General features: G+C 45.3%; 1 protein-coding gene across 4 annotated transcripts in view; it reads left to right on the top strand.

The window, feature by feature from the left end:
* The window catches only part of LOC106601470 (brain-specific angiogenesis inhibitor 1-associated protein 2), a 134,310-nt gene that overhangs the window by 86,738 nt on the left and 25,487 nt on the right, over positions 1-22,085 (top strand). For all 4 annotated transcript variants that reach the window (XM_045715756.1, XM_045715758.1, XM_045715755.1 and 1 more), the window contains exons 4-6: positions 3,820-3,881; positions 6,147-6,218; positions 10,737-10,874. In XM_045715756.1, coding sequence (XP_045571712.1) covers positions 3,820-3,881; positions 6,147-6,218; positions 10,737-10,874 — 272 coding nt within the window. The remainder of the gene's footprint in view (positions 1-3,819; positions 3,882-6,146; positions 6,219-10,736; positions 10,875-22,085) is intronic.

Below are 22,085 nucleotides of genomic sequence, written 5' to 3'. Positions count from 1 at the left end.
ACAGGGTTAGAATGAGTAGTTATACTGTGATCTCTCTCCCTCTACAGGGTTAGAATGAGTAGTTCTACTGTGTTCTCCCTCCCTCCTCTACAGGGTTAGAATGAGTAGTTATACTGTGTTCTCCCTCTACAGGTGTAGAATGAGTAGTTCTACTGTGTTCTCCCTCCCTCTACAGGGTTAGAATGAGTAGTTCTACTGTGTTCTCCCTCCCTCCTCTACAGGGTTAGAATGAGTAGTTATACTGTGTTCTCCCTCTACAGGGTTAGAATGAGTAGTTCTACTGTGATCTCTCTCCCTCTACAGGTGTAGAATGAGTAGTTATACTGTGTTCTCCCTCTACAGGTGTAGAATGAGTAGTTCTACTGTGATCTCTCTCCCTCTACAGGTGTAGAATGAGTAGTTCTACTGTGATCTCTCTCCCTCTACAGGTGTAGAATGAGTAGTTCTACTGTGATCTCCCTCCCTCTACAGGGTTAGAATGAGTAGTTCTACTGTGATCTCCCTCCCTCTACAGGGTTAGAATGAGTAGTTCTACTGTGTTCTCCCTCCCTCCTCTACAGGGTTAGAATGAGTAGTTATACTGTGTTCTCCCTCCCTCCTCTACAGGGTTAGAATGAGTAGTTATACTGTGATCTCTCTCCCTCTACAGGTGTAGAATGAGTAGTTCTACTGTGATCTCTCTCCCTCTACAGGTGTAGAATGAGTAGTTCTACTGTGATCTCTCTCCCTCTACAGGTGTAGAATGAGTAGTTCTACTGTGATCTCTCTCCCTCTACAGGTGTAGAATGAGTAGTTCTACTGTGATCTCTCTCCCTCTACAGGTGTAGAATGAGTAGTTCTACTGTGATCTCTCTCCCTCTACAGGTGTAGAATGAGTAGTTCTACTGTGATCTCCCTCTACAGGTTTAGAATGAGTAGTTCTACTGTGATCTCTCTCCCTCTACAGGGTTAGAATGAGTAGTTCTACTGTGTTCTCCCTCCCTCCTCTACAGGTGTAGAATGAGTAGTTCTACTGTGATCTCTCTCCCTCTACAGGGTTAGAATGAGTAGTTCTACTGTGATCTCTCTCCCTCTACAGGGTTAGAATGAGTAGTTCTACTGTGATCTCCCTCCCTCTACAGGGTTAGAATGAGTAGTTCTACTGTGTTCTCCCTCCCTCCTCTACAGGGTTAGAATGAGTAGTTATACTGTGATCTCTCTCCCTCTACAGGTGTAGAATGAGTAGTTCTACTGTGATCTCTCTCCCTCTACAGGGTTAGAATTAGTAGTTCTACTGTGATCTCTCTCCCTCTACAGGTGTAGAATGAGTAGTTCTACTGTGATCTCTCTCCCTCTACAGGTGTAGAATGAGTAGTTCTACTGTGATCTCTCTCCCTCTACAGGGTTAGAATGAGTAGTTCTACTGTGATCTCTCTCCCTCTACAGGTGTAGAATGAGTAGTTCTACTGTGATCTCTCTCCCTCTACAGGGTTAGAATTAGTAGTTCTACTGTGATCTCCCTCTACAGCGTTAGAATGAGTAGTTCTACTGTGATCTCCCTCACTCCTCTACAGGGTTAGAATGAGCAGTTCTACTGTGATCTCCCTCTACAGGGTTAGAATGAGCAGTTCTACTGTGATCTCCCTCTACAGGGTTAGAATGAGCAGTTCTACTGTGATCTCCCTCTACAGGGTTAGAATGAGCAGTTCTACTGTGATCTCCCTCTACAGGTGTAGAATGAGCAGTTCTACTGTGATCTCCCCTCTACAGGTTTAGAATGAGTAGTTCTACTGTGATCTCTCTCCCTCTACAGGGTTAGAATGAGCAGTTCTACTGTGGTCTCCCTCCTCTATATAACAACCCACTCTGCTTTGCTGCTCTGTTTGCTGTTGTTTCTTGAGATATCTGTCTGTCTTCAGTGTGTGTAGCCAGTACTCTGTTCTCTTCTCTCGATACAGACCAGTCTAAACCCCACTGATACATTCTGTCTGATGAGATACAGACCAGTCTAAACCCCACTGATACATTCTGTCTGATGAGATACAGACCAGTCTAAACCCCACTGATACATTCTGTCTGATGAGATACAGACCAGTCTAAACCCCACTGATACATTCTGTCTGATATACAGACCAGTCTAAACCCCACTGATACATTCTGTCTGATGAGATGCAGACCAGTCTAAACCCCACTGATATGTTCTGTCTGATGAGATACAGACCAGTCTAAACCCCACTGATATGTTCTGTCTGATGAGATGCAGACCAGTCTAAACCCCACTGATACATTCTGTCTGATGAGATACAGACCAGTCTAAACCCCACTGATACGTTCTGTCTGATGAGATGCAGACCAGTCTAAACCCCACTGATACGTTCTGTCTGATGAGATACAGACCAGTCTAAACCCCACTGATACGTTCTGTCTGATGAGATACAGACCAGTCTAAACCCCACGGGTAAAAACTCAGATCAACCAGAATCTTAACATTAGAACTGAGATCGGTTTAATTTTATTCCTACGGAGTACAACCCAGGATTTCCTCAACAGGCGTGGCACGTTGTTTACAACAGAAGACCTAAAAGATTTCCAAGGTTTGAAGACTTAGACTCTTTAGTAAAGGGTCATCAAACACAGAACAATAAAACTAGTCTTGACTTTGTGGTAGAGGTTCTTTACACATATTTCACACATATTTAATAAATGTGCTATTTGAAAATGTATTTCCATTATAAATGGCTTTGCTTTAATCACAAATTCACTTTGGGTCTGACTATTTTACCCATGTGTATTTAGACTAGAAACTTTGTTTAGTCTAGTCCATAGTCCTCTGGTGTTTGCTAAAGGAGGGTTTGGACTTGGTAATGGGATCCTGTTTCCATCCTCTCTGTCATGTCTCTCTCTTTTTCTTTCTTTTTCTCTCTCTCTCGCTCTCTCTCTGTATTTCTGTCTCTCGAGGTCTCCGCTCTGTCCTTTTCTCAATCTAGATATTTTGTTCCTTTTCTTTACAATGCATTGCACAATCAGAAGAGGCAGCATGTAGGTATATTAAAAACACCAGGACAAATCTTCCACTGGCTGCATGACTCTCCCTCTCCTCTCCTTCTTTAGTTCTCTCTTTTACTCCTCTTTCGTTTGGAGATTAGCTGGTTTTTATTTATTTACTTGTCATATTGCCAATATAAAGATAAACCAACCAAGGCAATATGTTTGATCTCCACATAAAACACCAGCAGTTATATAAAGTTTGAATAATATATCTTTTTTGCTTGTACCCCTTTTTGAAGTGCTTTCTTTCACTACAACTTCTTTAGAAGATGTCCTTCTCGTTTATTTGCATCATTTCCTTCCCTCCTCCTTTCCTTTCTGTCTTGTTTAATGTGTCATTGTATTTTATTTATCTGTTAAATGTGTTTCCTGTTGAGACATCCAATGTTCCACCATGCACCATCCTGGCTACCAGTCTGTCCTCTCTGTTAGTGCGTCTGTTGTGTCGTTGTGTTGCTGCATGGGCTCTCTGCACACTGGGGTCTCTCTTGCTCTCTCTCCCCTCTCCTGCTCTCTCTCTCCCCTCTCCTGCTCTCTCTCTCCCCTCTCCTGCTCTCTCTCTCCCCTCTCCTGCTCTCTCTCTCCCCTCTCCTGCTCTCTCTCTCCCCTCTCCTGCTCTCTCTCTCCCCTCTCTTGCTCTCTCTCTCCTCTCACTCGCTTTCTTGCTCTCCTCTCGCTCTCTCCCCACTCTCTCACTCTCTCTTCCCACTCTCTCTCGCTCTTTTCCTCCCTCTCTCCCCTGTCTGTAGTGAGGGATGTTTGTTGACATCTGCTCTGTGTGTTTCTCTTTAGGGGACGTGCTGTTTCAGATGGCGGAGGTCCACAGACAGATCCAAGTACAGCTGGAGGAGATGGTGGGTATATGAACCTTCATAAGGACTTTATGACACAATCATAAGCAGATTGCTAGAGGAGATGGTTTACTGTAGGAATAGAGGTCAAATAACTTTGATTTAAATGCTGAGCTGTAGTCTAAGAACAGCATTCTCATGTAGGTGTTCCTTCTGTCCAGGTGGGAAAGGGCAGTGTGGAGTAAAGTAGAGATTGCGTCATCTGTTGGGGAGGTACGCAAATTGGAGTGGGTCCAGGGTGTCTGGGATGATGGTGTTGATGTGAGCCATGACAAGTCTTTCAAAGAAGTTCATGGCTACAGATGTGAGTGCTACGGGGCGATAGTCATTTAGACTGGTTACCGTGGTGTTCTTGGGCACAGGGACTATGGTGGTCTGCTTGAAACATGTAGGTATTACAGACTGGGTCAGGGAGAGGTTGAAAATGTCAGTGAAGACACTTGCCAGCTGGTCAGCGCATGCGCCGAGTATGCATCATGGTAATCCGTCTGGCCCTGTTAATGTTAACCTGTTTCAAGATCTTACTCACATTGGCTACAGCGAGCGTGATCACACAGTTGTCTGGAACAGCTGGTGCTCTCATGCATGGTTCAGTGTTGCTTGCCTCGAGGCGAGCATAGAAGGTATTTAGCTCGTCTGGTAGGCTTGCGTCATCGGGCAGCTCACGGCTGGGTTTCCCTTTGTAATGCGTGATAGTTTGCAAGCCCTGCCACATCTGACGTCAGAGACGGTTTAGTAGGATTTGATCTTGGTCCTGTATTGACCCTTTGCCTGTTTGATGGTTTGTCAGAGGGCGTAACGGGATTTCTTATGTGTCCGCATTAGTGTCCCTCTCCTTGAAAGCGACAGCTCTAGCCTTTAGCTCAGTGCGGATTTTGCCTGTAATCCATGGCTTCTGGTTGGGATATGTACGTACGGTCACTGGAGTCGACGTTGTCGACACATTTATTAATGAAGCTGGTGATTGATGTGGTAAACTTCTCAATGCCATCGGATAAATCCCAGAACATATTCCAGTCTGTTCTAGTGAAACAGTCCTGTAGCTTAGCATCCGCTTCATCGGACCACTTCTGTATTGCACAAGTCACTGGTACTTCCTCTTTGAGTTTTTGCTTGTAAGCAGGAATCAGGAGGACAGAGTTATGGTCAGATTTGACAAATGGAGACTGACGGAGAGCTTTGTATGTGTCTCTGTGTGGAGTAAAGGTGGTCTAGAGTTTCCGCTTCTGGTTGCACAGGTGACATGCTGGTAGAAATTAGGTAAAACAGATTTCAGTTTTCCTGTATTAAAATCGCCGGATTCTCGAGTGGGCCAGTGGTCTAAGGCACTGCATCGTAGTTGATAGCTGTGCCACTAGAGATCCTGGTTCGAGTTGGGCTCTGTCGCTGCCGGCCGCGACCGGGAGACCCATGGGGCGGCGCACAATTGGCCCAGCGTTGTCCAGGTTAGGGGAGGGTTTGTCCTTGTCCCATTGCGCTCTAGCGACTCCTGTGGTGGGCCGGGAGATTGCACGCTGACACGGTCACCAGGTGTACGGTGTTTCCTCCGACACATTGGTGTGGCTGGCTTCCGGATTAAGCGGGTGCGGCTTGGTTGGGTCGTGTTTCGGAGGACGCATGGCTCTCGACCTTCACCTCTCCCGAGTCAATACGGGAGTTGCAGCGATGAGACAAGACTGTAACTACCAATTGGATACCACGAAATTGGGGAGAATAAAGGGATAAAAGTAAAAAATTCTAAAATAAAATAAAATCACCGGGCAACAGGAGCGCTGTCTTTGGGTGAGCATTTTCTTGTTTGCTTAGGGGAGGGTTTGGGTTATACAGCTTGTTGAGTGTGGTCTTAGTGCCAGCATCGGTTTGTGGTGGTAAATGGATGGCTACGAAAAATATAGATAAACTCTCTCGGTAAATAGTAAGGTCTACAGCTTATCATGAGGTATTGTAATTCAGGCGAGCAGAACCTGGAGACTTCCATAATATTGGACACCAGCTGTTGTTAATAAAGACACACGCCCCCTCCCCTGAGCTTACCCGAAGCTGCTGTTCTGTCCTGCCGATGTATAGAAAAAAACAGCTATTGTAAAACCAGCGTTATAAGCATGTATTTGTGTTATTATAAGGCTTAGAATATATCATGTTCCTTTATATGATCACATGGTCAGGATGAACACCTGGTCCTAAGTGTTTTCTGCTGTGAGAGTGATGTCACCATTAACCCTGAGCTTCTCTACACCCCTCAATCTCTCCATCTGTCCGTCCATGCAGCTGAAGTCTTTCCACAACGAGCTGCTGTCTGAGCTGGAGAAGAAGGTTGAGCTGGATGCTCGTTACCTGACGGTGAGCATCTGACTAAATGACTGAACCACACACACACCCCCACTAGGGCTGTGACGATATCAGTATCAAAGCAGATTTAACTCTTTGTTCCTTTTAAAAACCTGCTGTAGAGTATTGTGTGCTGTAGCTTGGGGGGAAAATACAGGACTCTGGATGACAACATAATAATGTTTGTTTCCAACATTAGGGCTGTTTTCCTTAAGAAGTTAAATCCGCTTTGTTTTCTGTTTCCTTCCCAACATACTAACGATTATCATCCCGGCCCAAACACACAAACACACTTTGCGTTTGAACAGCTACCCTTTCACCTACTGTCCCCCATCAGCACCACAGTTATTCAGACCATGTCTGTCTTTCACCTACTGTCCCCCGTCAGCACCACAGTTATTCAGACCATGTCTGTCTTTCACCTACTGTCCCCCGTCAGCACCACAGTTATTCAGACCATGTCTGTCTTTCACCTACTGTCCACCTTCACCACCACAGTTATTCAGACCATGTCTGTCTTTCACCTACTGTCCACCTTCACCACCACAGTTATTCAGACCATGTCTGACTTTCACCTACTGTCCACCTTCAGCACCACAGTTATTCAGACCATGTCTGTCTTTCACCTACTGTCCACCTTCAGCACCACAGTTATTCAGACCATGTCTGTCTTTCACCTACTGTCCACCTTCAGCACCACAGTTATTCAGACCATGTCTGTCTTTCACCTACTGTCCACCTTCAGCACCACAGTTATTCAGACCATGTCTGTCTTTCACCTACTGTCCACCTTCAGCACCACAGTTATTCAGACCATGTCTGTCTTTCACCTACTGTCCCCCGTCAGCACCACAGTTATTCAGACCATGTCTGTCTTTCACCTACTGTCCACCTTCACCACCACAGTTATTCAGACCATGTCTGTCTTTCACCTACTGTCCACCTTCACCACCACAGTTATTCAGACCATGTCTGTCTTTCACCTACTGTCCCCCGTCAGCACCACAGTTATTCAGACCATGTCTGTCTTTCACCTACTGTCCCCCGTCAGCACCACAGTTATTCAGACCATGTCTGACTTTCACCTACTGTCCCCCGTCAGCACCACAGTTATTCAGACCATGTCTGTCTTTCACCTACTGTCCCCCGTCAGCACCACAGTTATTCAGACCATGTCTGACTTTCACCTACTGTCCCCCGTCAGCACCACAGTTATTCAGACCATGTCTGTCTTTCACCTACTGTCCCCCGTCACCACCACAGTTATTCAGACCATGTCTGTCTTTCACCTACTGTCCCCCGTCAGCACCACAGTTATTCAGACCATGTCTGTCTTTCACCTACTGTCCCCCGTCAGCACCACAGTTATTCAGACCATGTCTGACTTTCACCTACTGTCCCCCGTCAGCACCACAGTTATTCAGACCATGTCTGTCTTTCACCTACTGTCCCCCGTCAGCACCACAGTTATTCAGACCATGTCTGTCTTTCACCTACTGTCCCCCGTCACCACCACAGTTATTCAGACCATGTCTTTGCCAAAGTGTTTGGTGTTCTTACTCTGGACCTCCATTTAAACAGTAAGGCTCCTTTTCCTGAAAATGAAGCTTTTGAGAAAACAACTCTTTAGGATATTTAGAAACTACATAACCAATAAGCAAAGAGAAAATTACAACCTAACATTTCCTGCAGCATGCATTGTAGTCTGAAGCAGCAGGAGTGATATACTTAGAATGAGTGGGCTGTGAGCGAGCTGCAGCCAGCCAACTCCATGTGGAGGAGCAGCAGTGTGTCTGTGCTGCAGGTTAGGGGAACGAGGTGGTGTTGTCATCATCATACACCATTGTACTAGCTGTAGCATTAGCCTGTTGGTATGCTAGTTGTAGCATTAGCCTGTTGGGTATGCTAGTTATAGCATTAGCCTGTTGGGTATGCTAGTTGTAGCATTAGACTGTTTGGTATGCTAGTTATAGCATTAGACTGTTGGGTATGCTAGTTATAGCATTAGACTGTTGGGTATGCTAGTTATAGCATTAGACTGTTGGGTATGCTAGTTATAGCATTAGACTGTTGGTATGCTACACCAGGGTTCCCCAACTGGCGGCCCACAGGGTTTCTATCTGAACCAAAAAAAGTAGTATATTTATTTTTATGTTCATTGTTGGAAATACTGTAAGACTGTAAAAACACCAGAAAAACATCTCCAAGTGATTTTATTTTAAGAAATCTGTTCCCAAGTATTCCCATGCACAATAGAGAGACGTGATCGTATACAAATGTAAGAAAGGTTTCTATCTGTTTCTCTGTGTGGACATCCAGATTGCCCTCCAGCAGCCCTCTCCTACTCATAGCTTGTTTGTCTCTGTTCTGTCCGGCAGTCTGTGGTCTGTCTTTCTTAGAATTCTATTATTATTTTTAAGTCAATTTTTTTTCTCTCTCTGTCACACTGTTCTGTGGGCAACAGTGTGTACCTCCCAGTGTGTACCACCCCTTTCCCTATGTAGTGCACTACTGTTGACCAAGATCAATAGGGTTCTGGTTAAAAGTAGTGCACTGTATAGGCAATAGGATGCCATTTGGGATGCGGCCAGTGAGTGTTCTGGGAACTCTTATGAAACCGGGTTCAAACCAAACCCTGCCAATAGCTGATGCTGAAATATGCCTCATTCTGTAGTAACTGGAGGCTATTCCCACAATGACCCTCTGTTTTAATGCCGCTATAGACCGGTAGTACAGCTCATGTTCCTTTAGACTGATAAGAGATCAACGATCAATTGGTTCTCTAATCTTCTGATGCTTCTTTTTTTCAATAGGAAAACACACACACACACACAGTACCCCTGGTATAGGGAATAGGGTGCCATTTGGAACCAAGCCTTAGACTGCTGTTCTGGGTATTAAAATGCCATCCGTTCACAGTAATGAATTCCTTTAAAAAAAATGGCATCAGCAATGGTTTTGCTTTGTGAATTATTAATGTCGCTTGCGAGTCATTTCAGGAAAAACAGACATTTTCCATCAGGAAGGAAAGTTGTTGTAGCTACACTACTCCCCATGGAGGAATCTCTCTCTCCGTCTCTCTCTCTCTCACTCTCTCTCTCTCTCTCTCTGTCTCTGTCTCTGTCTCTGTCTCTGTCTCTCTCTCTCTCTCTGTCTCTCTCTCTCTCACTCACTCATATTCAGACAAAATCCCACTCATTTACCAGGCCTGCATTTTTAGAGCTTCTTTTTGGTATATCTGAAAAGGGGTAGGGGGTAAACAACATGAACAAATTAAAGCCACCTAAAGACCTCGTCCCTTTTCCCACTATGAGACATGAAGGAGAGTCTGAGGAACGGGGTGGTGAAGGAGAATTCTACTTTTCACATTACACCCTTGCCTTCCCTTTCGTTGTGACTTGGTCCGCAGCTCAAACTGAGCACAAATACCACAGGTGCCACTAGCCACTAAGCACAAACAATTCAACAATGACACACTTTTATTCTAAAACATATTACACTATTGAATAATGCAACGTTTCACAGGTCTGTATGTGCAGACAATTAAAGGGGTTATTGTCTCGTTTGTAGGCTACACGTTACATTTTATCATCAAGACAAAAGCACAGAGTTGCTATAGCAGCAAGTCTTCAACAAGTACCGTTTGCCTGTGAGAAATGAACGATTCATCCTCTCATACCAATATAAAGTACAATAGGCTTACTTTACAACAAACCAGGCTTCCTTGACTTATCTTGAACTTGTTCTCAACTTGCCTACCTGGTTAAATAAAGGTGAAATAAAATAAATAAATAAAATCTCTCTTTCTGTCTGAAAAAGTATTACTTGACCAGCATTTTACAACTGCTCTCAATCACTCCTAGATGTCAGGGCTTGGACAAGTTCCTGAAATGCTAAACGGTTGAACAGGAGAACTTACCATAGATTACCAATCCGCTGGACAAAGTTCCCATATAGATTGCTAGTGGGAGACCAGTACAAAGTCCACATTATCTCTATCCATTAAAGGTGTTTCCCAAAACCTCTTCAAGAGTCTCCCCCCCGTTCCACACTGTGTGATCCTGATTCAGCTGGTCAGCTAATCATCAAGCGCTTGATGAGTTGAATCACATGTGTTAGTCATGGAATAGATCAGATGACTGGATCTGGCTAGGCTGGGAGTGGGAGATAACGTATTCAAGTTAATGTGAGGGAGGATCAACACACACACACACACATCATGGTAATCCTGATTAGCCCTCCCGTAATGGTCTGTCTCCAGCACTGCCACATGATAGACAGCTGTTGAGATGTGCTCAGACAGTTAAGATGACAGGGCTTCAGGAGGCTAATAGATAGTTCACACAGGGTCTTAGAGAGACAAGCTTTTGGCCAACTCTAAAAGGGCAACTTCTTACATACTCTATGACAGATCGATATAGAGTGACATTGCCCCCTAGACACTGACCTAAGGTAAACTCTAAAAGGGCAACTTGTTCTCCCCATTGTTGATAAACTAACTTTCTGTGTGCGCTCTCCTGCCCCCTTCAGGCTGCGTTGAAGAAGTACCAAGTGGAGCACAAGAGTAAGGGAGAGAGTCTGGAGAAGTGTCAGGCTGAGCTGAAGAAACTCCGCAGGAAGAGCCAGGGCAGCAAGAACCCCTCCAAGTACGGAGAGAAGGAGATGCAGGTCAGTCTCTATGGAAGGACGCACGCATACGCACACACACACACACACACACACACACACACACACACACACACACACACACACACACACACACACACACACACACGGCTACACGCATGGATGCACGCACACACGGACAGACACATGGACACACAACTGCTCTCGCTCACTCACTCTCACACACAAGCAAGGGATAAAGGGGTCAACACACACTTTTGCTCACCTCAGTCCAGGTCTGTTTGTGCCATCTTAGGTAGCTTTAGATGGTTAGTTGGTTAACAGTCTGATGGTCTTGGTAATACAGTTCCACCAGGCTGATGGTTAGCTTTAGATGGTTAGTTGGTAGTACAGTTCCACCAGGCTGATGGCTAGCTTTAGATGGTTAGTTGGTAGTACAGTTCCACCAGGCTGATGGCTAGCTTTAGATGGTTAGTTGGTAGTACAGTTCCACCAGGCTGATGGTTAGCTTTAGATGGTTAGTTGGTAGTACAGCTCCACCAGGCTGATGGTTAGCTTTAGATGGTTAGTTGGTAATACAGCTCCACCAGGCTGATGGTTAGCTTTAGATGGTTAGTTGGTAGTACAGCTCCACCAGGCTGATGGTTAGCTTTAGATGGTTAGTTGGTAGTACAGCTCCACCAGGCTGATGGCTAGCTTTAGATGGTTAGTTGGTAGTACAGTTCCACCAGGCTGATGGTTAGCTTTAGATGGTTAGTTGGTAATACAGCTCCACCAGGCTGATGGCTAGCTTTAGATGGTTAGTTGGTAGTACAGCTCCACCAGGCTGATGGTTAGCTTTAGATGGTTAGTTGGTAATACAGTTCCACCAGGCTGATGGTTAGCTTTAGATGGTTAGTTGGTAATACAGTTCCACCAGGCTGATGGTTAGCTTTAGATGGTTAGTTGGTAGTACAGCTCCACCAGGCTGATTGTTAGCTTTAGATGGTTAGTTGGTAGTACAGCTCCACCAGGCTGATGGTTAGCTTTAGATGGTTAGTTGGTAGTACAGCTCCACCAGGCTGATGGCTAGCTTTAGATGGTTAGTTGGTAGTACAGTTCCACCAGGCTGATGGTTAGCTTTAGATGGTTAGTTGGTAGTACAGCTCCACCAGGCTGATGGTTAGCTTTAGATGGTTAGTTGGTAGTACAGCTCCACCAGGCTGATGGTTAGCTTTAGATGGTTAGTTGGTAGTACAGTTCCACCAGGCTGATGGCTAGCTTTAGATGGTTAGTTGGTAGTACAGTTCCACCAGGCTGATGGTTAGCTTTAGATGGTTAGTTGGTAGTACAGCTCCACCAGGCTGATTGTTAGCTTTAGATGGTTAGTTGGTAGTACAGCTCCACCAGGCTGATGGTTAGCTTTAGATGGTTAGTTGGTAGTACAGCTCCACCAGGCTGATGGCTAGCTTTAGATGGTTAGTTGGTAGTACAGTTCCACCAGGCTGATGGTTAGCTTTAGATGGTTAGTTGGTAGTACAGCTCCACCAGGCTGATGGTTAGCTTTAGATGGTTAGTTGGTAGTACAGCTCCACCAGGCTGATGGTTAGCTTTAGATGGTTAGTTGGTAGTACAGTTCCACCAGGCTGATGGTTAGCTTTAGATGGTTAGTTGGTAATACAGCTCCACCAGGCTGATGGCTAGCTTTAGATGGTTAGTTGGTAGTACAGCTCCACCAGGCTGATGGCTAGCTTTAGATGCTGTTTAGATGCACACAGGGCCAGGACTGAGGGTGGAGAGTATTGGAGAACCGTGGACACAGTGCTGCTCTGAGCTGAGTGTAGCAGGGAGAGAGAGGACACAGTACTCAAATCAAATGTATTTATATAGCCCTTCTTACATCAGCTGATATCTCAAAGTGCTGTACAGAAACCCAGCCTAAAACCCCAAACAGCAAGCAATGCAGGTGTAGAAGCACGGCACACACAATGCAGGTGTAGCACACAGGCACACACACACACAGGAAGTAAGAAAACAAACTGTTTACTTGTCCTGTTTTGAAACCCTCACTCAGCTTTTTTTCTCTCTCTGTGTGTGTGTGTGTGTGTGTGAGACTCTGGCATGTATCAGTGATTGAAACACTCTGCTCAGGTCCCCTGTTACTGTAGCTCAGCCCACAGGGTTGGGCTGAACGCTCTGTAAAAGCAGGTTTGGTAGCTGTAGCAGGTCTGCTCTTGTAAATGTGTGATTCCAGAGTTAGTGTAAGGCCTGTGGTGAGGGATAGCCAGCCATAACTATCAGGGTTAGGAGACATCCAACTGATCGATACTAAAGCTGGAGCCTGACACTGCTGCTGTGAGACGTGATGCGGAAGCTGTTCAGGGACCATCAATAACATTTATTTAAATCAATCAAATGTATTTATAAAGCCCTTTTTACATCAGCCGATGTTTACAAAGTGCTATACTGAAACCCAGCCTAAAACCCCAAACTGCAAGCAATGCAGATGTAGAAGCACGGTGGCTAGAAAACACTCTCTAGAAAGGCAGGAACCTAGGAAGAAACCTAGAGAGGAACCAGGCTCTGAGGGGTGGCCAGTCCTCTTCTGGCTGTGGTGGGTGGAGATTATAACAGAACATGGCCAAGATTTTCAAATGTTCATAGATGACCAGCAGGGTCAAATAATAACAATCACAGTGGTTGTAGAGGGTGCAACAGGTCAGCACATCAGGAGTAAATGTCAGTTGGCTTTTCATTGCAGAGTTACAGAGAGAGTTGAAAACAGCAGGTCCGGGACAAGGTGATTGAGTGAGTAAAAAGCCCCCACACCACTAGAGGGATATCTTCAAACCACCAACTTACTACCCTGAGACAAGGCCGAGTATAGCCCATGAAGATCTCCCCCACGGCACGAACCCGAGGGGGGCGCCAACCCGGACAGGAAGATCACATCAGTGATGCATCCCTCCTAGGGGGAGCTTTTCATGTTTTGCTGGGCTCCCCTGTTACCTCTCCTGGATGCTCTAGCCCTTCCTCTGGTGACAGGGACAGTCTAGAAGTGTTAGATGTGGCCTGCCACTGTGTGACGTTGGGACTATAAGCATTTCGCTACATATGTATGTGACCAATAACATGTGATTTGATTTGACGAGGTTCTATCTATTCAAAGCATAGTTCGGCGATATTGAGAATCAAAGTTTTCAAATCCCAGATCTAAGAACTGTTTTGTAGTGACTTCTTCTTTCATAACCCATTAAGGTCCTCACCTTAAAGGTTCCTAGTGCAGAGTATCAAAGTGCAGAGTATGAAAATCCTGAGACATTTGTAGATATATCATTTTTAGAGGGGTGCAATTGCAGATAGAACCTTTTAAGGTTGAACCCAGATTGATATTCCAGAGCCGTAAGGTCCGATCTGACACAGTCCAGTTTTTAGACATGTTCACTTTTTACTGGCAAAGACGTGTTGTTCTGATTGGTCTGTCTGTATTTGTTCAGGCTTTTGATTGGCTTGCATTGGGGTTTATGCAGATGGAACTTTCTAGTCTAGTACTTTTTCAAGAACCATCTGTATATGTATATGGGACTAACTCCTATGGGACTAACTCCTATGGGACTAACTCCTATTTGACAAAAATGTCAGATTGAACCTTAGACACAATACCGAAACCTTGAGCCTGTCACAGTACTAGGAGAGACTGTTGAGTACTGTAATGTATAGAGCACTATCTAACACTGTCTCCAGCCCCATCCCTTTAGCAGACTTATGTTACCTGTATTTTATCAGGGAGTCAAACTGAGACCAAGGCCTCTTTTTACAGATGAGCTCTGAATGACAAAAATACACACATCAAATGCGAAACAAAAACAAACACATTGGCCGTGTCCCAATTCCCATACTTGCATTCTAAATAGTAGGCATTTTAGGTTTTCGAGAATAGAACGTTTTTATAGTGTGAAATTTAAACAATCAGGTATGCTTTAAATGTGAGGATGTTATACTCATTTTGGCTTTTCATCTAGTAGAATTCACTGAGGAAGAGAACGGTCTTTCCAGACTCACTGTTTGACAACAGCTGTTAATGAGATAAGAGGACATGATGCACCCAAATCAACCAATGGCGGGAATCAACGCAATTGCGCAGTAGGTTACACATTCTCTGATTGGGTGAGCCTTGTATGTTGATATTTGATAAAAAAAGTATGGCTTGACTGTTTGCTTGTTGGGCCCACCTGCAGACAGGTCCCAACTCATCTAGCCTTGGTCCTAATAATACACGCTACCTTACCAGGGAGAGGAGAAAGCAATCTCCCTTCTCATTTTCAGACTGCTCAATTTTCCTGATCATATCATGAACAGTATGACTGTGGGGGAGGGAGGGAGGAGTCAACTAATTTGTGCTGGAGCTTGCACACTCACACGCCCCACAGGGACTATACAACCGCAGCCTACAGTCCTACACAGACTCTTATACCGCCAACACTGAAACAGCAGCCAGCTAAATTAGTAACTCACCAGCCTGGGAACAGCAGCCAGCTACAGTAGTAACTCACCAGCCTGGGAACAGCAGCCAGCTACAGTAGTAACTCACCAGCCTGGGAACAGCAGCCAGCTACAGTAGTAACTCACCAGCCTGGGAACAGCAGCCAGCTACAGTAGTACCTCACCAGCCTGGGAACAGCAGCCAGCTACAGTAGTACCTCACCAGCCTGGGAACAGCAGCCAGCTACAGTAGTAACTCACCAGCCTGGGAACAGCAGCCAGCTACAGTAGTAACTCACCAGCCTGGGAACAGCAGCCAGCTACAGTAGTAACTCACCAGCCTGGGAACAGCAGCCAGCTACAGTAGTAACTCACCAGCCTGGGAACAGCAGCCAGCTACAGTAGTAACTCACCAGCCTGGGAACAGCAGCCAGCTACAGTAGTACCTCACCAGCCTGGGAACAGCAGCCAACTACAGTAATACCTCACCAGCCTGGGAACAGCAGCCAGCTACAGTAGTAACTCACCAGCCTGGGAACAGCAGCCAGCTACAGTAGTAACTCACCAGCCTGGGGACAGCAGCCAGCTACAGTAGTAACTCACCAGCCTGGGGACAGCAGCCAGCTACAGTAGTAACTCACCAGCCTGGGGACAGCAGCCAGCTACAGTAGTAACTCACCAGCCTGGGAACAGCAGCCAGCTACAGTAGTAACTCACCAGCCTGGGAACAGCAGCCAGCTACAGTAGTACCTCACCAGCCTGGGAACAGCAGCCAGCTACAGTAGTACCTCACCAGCCTGGGAACAGCAGCCAGCTACAGTAGTACCTCACCAGCCTGGGAACAGCAGCCAGCTACAGTAGTAACTCACCAGCCTGGGAACAGCAGCCAGCTACAGTTGTAACTCACGAGCTGGGGACAGCAGCCAGCTACAGTAGTAACTCACCAGCCTGGGAACAGCAGCCAGCTACAGTAGTAACTCACCAGCCTGGGAACAGCAGCCTGCTACAGTAGTACCTCACCAGCCTGGGAACAGCAGCCAGCTACAGTAGTACCTCACCAGCCTGGGAACAGCAGCCAGCTACAGTAGTACCTCACCAGCCTGGGAACAGCAGCCAGCTACAGTAGTACCTCACCAGCCTGGGAACAGCAGCCAGCTACAGTGGTAACTCACCAGCCTGGGAGGACTATATCTAACATGGGAATGCTATTAGAGAAACTGATTAAAAGCTGATTGATTGGAATGAATCATTATAACACACACCTTCTAACAGGGTTGTGAATGTTGAACGCTGATGTTGTTTTTCATCATAATATAATACACACACTAAACATGCGTTTAAGATGGCGGTGGGAGTGACAAATGTTTTCTTCTCTTCTGTTGTGTCATGGAAGTAAATGATGTGTGAGTGCAGTCTGGTGGATGACAGGAATGGTTAGGTTCTCTGTGTTTGTTGTTCGCTCTCTGTCTGTCTTTTTCACCATCTCTTTCCCTCCCCCTCCAACATCTCTGTGCTTTTTCTTTGCCTTTTGTAGCATGACACACACACACACACACACACGCTGCTTAGTAGCTGTGATGTTAATGCTGCTAATGATCTCGTTATGTCGTTGACTAGAGTGGACCAAGGCTAGATGCAGCAAGCAGGACCTTTAGATGAATACTACACACACTCTCTCCACCACTCCACAGTCTGTTAATGACAGCTGAGACAGGCTGATCTCAGACTGTCTCAGAGGACCCTGGAGCTCCTTCAATATTTTGGTTGTGATTTATTTGGCTTAAAGGGGATTTCTTCCAATGTTTTATCTCGTACTTTTTGTAATATATTCAGTATAGTAACCTGAATTGAAAAGAGCATGAGGAAATGATGCTGAATCCCCTGGTGGAGGAAGAGGGACTGCTGTTCTACAGGGAGGAAATGATCCTGAATCCCCTGGTGGAGGAAGAGGGACTGCTGTTCTACAGGGAGGAAATGATGCTGAATCCCCTGGTGGAGGAAGAGGGATTGCTGTTCTATGGGGAGGAAATGATGCTGAATCCCCTGGTGGAGGAAGAGGGACCGCTGTTCTACAGGGAGGAAATTATGCTGTAGTATACTATACTGTAAAGTATTGTACTGTGCTGTAGTCACCCAGTGCATCATCACTAGAACACAAACACTTTTTATTTTTTTTATTTTTTTATTTTATCCCTTTATTCTCCCCAATTTCGTGGTATCCAATTGGCAGTAGTTACAGTCTTGTCTCATCGCTGCAACTCCCGTACGGACTCTGGAGAGGCGAAGGTCGAGAGCCATGCGTCCTCCGAAACACAACTCAACCAAGCCACACTGCACATCCAACCCGGAAGCCAGCCGCACCAATGTGTCGGAGGAAACACCGTACACCTGGCGACCTGGTCAGCATGCACTGCGCCCGGCCCGACACAGGAGTCGCTAGTGCGCGATGAGACAAGGATATCCCTGCCGGCCAAACCCTCCCTAACCCAGACGATGCTGGGCCAATTGTGTGCCGTCCCATCAGCCTCCCGGTCGCGGCCGGCTGCGACAGAGCCTGGGCTCGAACCCAGAATCTCTGGTGGCACAGCTAGTACTGCGATGCAGTGCCTTAGACCACTGCGCCACCCTGGAGGCCCCTGAACACGAACACTCTTGACAAGTCTTTATTTGCAGCCGAAAGGTTGCTTACATAGAAAGAGTCAGGGATGGATGGATGGATGGATGGATGGATGGATGGATGGATGGATGGATGTACAGAGATGGATATATATATACGGTTGAAGTCGGAAGTTTGCATACTCCTCAGCCAAATACATTTAAACTCCGTTTTTCACAATTCCTGACATTTAATCCTAGTAAAACTTCCCTGTCTTAGGTCAGTTAGAATCACCACTTCATTTTAAGAGTGAAATGTCAGAATAATAGTAGAGAGAATGATTTATTTCAGCTTTTGTTTCTTTCATCACATTCCCAGTCGATCACAAGTTTACATACACTCAATTAGAATTTGGTAGCATTGCCTTTAAATTGTTTAACTTGGATCAAACGTTTCGGGTAGCCTTCCACAAGCTTCCCACAATAAGTTGGGTGAATTTTGGCCCATTCCTCTTGACAGAGCTGGTGTAACTGAGTCAGGTTTGTGGCCTCCTTGCTTGCACACGCTTTTCAGTTCTGCCCACAAATGTTCTATAGGATTGAGGTCAGAGCTTTGTGATGGCCACTCCAATACCTTGACTTTGTTGTCCTTAAGCCATTTTGCCACAACTTTGGAAGTATGCTTGGGGTCATTGTCCATTTGGAAGACCCATTTGGGACCAAGCTTTAACTTCCTGACTGATGTCTTGCGATGTTGCTTCAATATATCCACATCATTTTCCTTCACAAAATAGATGGCATCATAAGGAAGTGCACCAGACCCTCCTGCAGCAAAGTACCCCCACAACATAATGCTGCCACCCCGTGCTTCACGGTTGGGATGGTGTTATTCGGCTTGCAAGCCTCCCCCTTTTTCCTCCAAACATAACGATGGTCATTATGGCCAAACAGTTCTATTTTTGTTTCATCAGACCAGAGGACATTTCTCCAAAAAGTACGATCTTTGTCCCCATGTGCAGTTGCGAACCGTAGTCTGGCTTTTTTTATGGTGGTTTTGGAGCAGTGGCTTCTTCCTTGCTGAGCAGCCTTTCAGGTTATGTCGATATAGCACTTGTTTTACTGTGGATGTTGATACTTTTGTACCTGTTTCCTCCAGCATCTTCACAAGGTCTTTTGCTGTTGTTCTGGGATTGATTTGCACTTTTCGCACCAAAGTACGCTCATCTCTAGGAGACAGAACACGTCTCCTTCCTGAGCGGTATGACGGCTGCGTGGTCCCCTGGTGTTTATACCTGCGTACTATTGTTTGTACAGATGAACTTGGTACCTTCAGGCATTTGGAAATTGCTCCCAAGGATGAACCAGACTTGTGAAGGTCTACAATTTATTTTCAGAGGTCTTGGCTGATTTCTTTTGATTTTCCCATGATGTCAAGCAAAGAGGCACTGAGTTTGAAGGTAGGCCTTAATACATTTGCAGGTACACCTCCAATTGACTCAAATTATGTCAATTAGCCTATCAGAAGCTTCTAAAGCCATCATTGTCATTCATGAAATCATTTTCTGGAATTTTCCAAGCTGTTTAAAGGCACAGTCAACTTAGTGTATGTAAACGTCTGACACAATGGAATTGTGATACAGTGAAATAATCTGTCTGTAAACAATTGTTGGAAAAATGACTTGTTATGCACAAAGTAGATGTCCTAACCGACTTGCCAAAACTATAGTTTGTTAACAAGAAATTTGTTGAGTAGTTGAAAAACAAGTTTTGATGATTCCAACCCAAGTGTATGTATGCATGTAAACTTCCGACTTCAACTGTATATATCTCTATCCATCCATCCATTCATCCATTGATATCTATATATATTCATCCATCTATAGCTCTATCCATCTATATATATATATATATAACAGTGAAGAGGCCACTCCGGGATGCTGGACTTCTAGGCAGAGTTCCTCAGTCCAGTGTCTGTGTTCTTATGTCCATCTTAATTTTTATTGGCCAGTCTGAGATATGGCTTTTTCTTTGTAACTCTGCCAGCATCCCGGAGTCACCACTTCATTGTTGACGTTGAGACTGGTGTTTTGCGGGTACTATTTAATGAAGCTGCCAATTGAGTACTTGTGTGTGGCGCCTATTTGTCAAACTAGACACTCTAATGTACTTGTCCTCTTGCTCAGTTGTGCACCGGGGCCTCCCACTCTCTTTCTATTCTGGGTCGAACCAGTTTGCGCTGTTCTGTGAAGGGAGCAGTACACAGCATTGTACGAGATCTTCAGTTTCTTGGCAATTTCTCCCATGGAATAGCCTTCATTTCTCAGAACAAGAATATACTGACGAGTTTCAGAAGAAAGTTGTTTGTGCTTTTCTTTAAAAAACAAGGACATTTCTAAGTGACCCCAAACTTTTGAACCGTAGTGTATAGATGGATGGATGGAGGGATGGATGGATGGATGGATGGATGGATGGATAGAGATATAGATGGATAGGATGGTTGTGTGTGCAGGAATAAAGCATATGAACAGCATCATGTACTGTTCATTCTTTTATTAGTCTTTGATGCCCAGCACTGCTGGATACATGTAGGATTGGCCTGTCACCTACACACAGTTCAGAAATGAACATAGGCCAATCCTACATGTTTATTTCTGAACTATGTTCATTTCTGAACTGTGTGTAGGTGATAGGCCAATCCTACATGTTCATTTCTGAACTGTGTGTAGGTGACAGGCCAATCCTACATGTTCATTTCTGAACTGTGTGTAGGTGATAGTTCAGAAATGAACATGTAGGATTGGCCTATCACCTACACACAGTTCAGAAATGAACATGTAGGATTGGCCTGTCACCTACACACAGTTCAGAAATGAACATGTAGGATTGGCCTGTCACCTACACACAGTTCAGAAATGAACATGTAGGATTGGCCTGTCACCTACACACAGTTCAGAAATGAACATGTAGGATTGGCCTGTCACCTACACACAGTTCAGAAATCAACATGTAGGATGGGCCTGTCACCTACACACAGTTCAGAAATGAACATGTAGGATGGGCCTGTCACCTACACACAGTTCAGAAATGAACATGTAGGATTGGCCTGTCACCTACACACAGTTCAGAAATCAACATGTAGGATTGGCCTGTCACCTACATAGTTCAGAAATGAACATGTAGGATTGGCCTATCACCTACACACAGTTCAGAAATGAACACAGGCCAATCCTACATGTTAATTTCTGAACTATCACCTATCACCTACACACAGTTCAGAAATGAACAGGCTATAAGTATTAGTGGAGCTTCCTTGGTCTTGAATAATGGACTTGACTATTGATCTCCTACTCAATCATCAAGTTTGCCGATGATACAACAGTGGTAGGCCTGATTACCAACAATGACCGCCTACAAGGAGGAGGTGAGAGCCCTGGCGGAGTGGTGCCGGGAAAATAGCCTCTCCCTTAATGTCAACAAAACAAAGGAGCTGATCGTGGACTTGCAGAGAGAACACACCCTCATCCACATCGATGGGGCTGCTATGGAGAGGGTGGAAAGCTTGAAGTTCCTCTGCTTGCACATCACTAACAACCTGAAATGGTCCACTCACACAGACAGTGTGGTGAAGAAGGCGCAATAGCACCTCTTCAACCTCAGGAGGCTGAAGAAATGTTACAGGAAGGCAGAGAAGATCATCATGGACCTCAGCCACCTGAGCCAGGCAGGCCAAAGCTCCATCCCACCAAAACGGGCTGAAATGTCAGGCCGTCTTTTCAAACGTGCTTGTCCAGATACTATGTATTTTCTCTCTTTCTCTCGCTCTGCAGTATGTAGCGTGACTCATTCCACAGCAGTCTAACTTTTTCACGAAACAGAAATAACTCATAAAAAAGAGAATAAAACCATCTTCATCTTGTCAGACTTCTGTGTTCCATTCTGTGCTGTAATGGTTCATTGAAATGGCTCCCGTCACAACTACCGACTAGCTTTATTGCTCTGGCTAGGGAACACACACAAACAGAGACAGACACACACACACACAGAGACAGGAATCTCTAGTCATGATCCTCCCATCTCAGGTTGTGTCTGCTCTGAGTTGTTGTAAAGGAAAGTTAGTGGGTTTATTCCAATGCTCAACAATGTGCCTAATGCACAAGCTATTTCATCCAACTAAAGTAGTTTTGATTTTGTTCAGTT

This window comes from Salmo salar, chromosome ssa03 (assembly GCF_905237065.1).
Source record: "Salmo salar chromosome ssa03, Ssal_v3.1, whole genome shotgun sequence".
Taxonomy (NCBI): Eukaryota; Metazoa; Chordata; class Actinopteri; order Salmoniformes; family Salmonidae; genus Salmo; species Salmo salar.
Note: the sequence above shows the minus strand (reverse complement) of the source record. Positions and strands in the feature narration are given on the sequence as shown.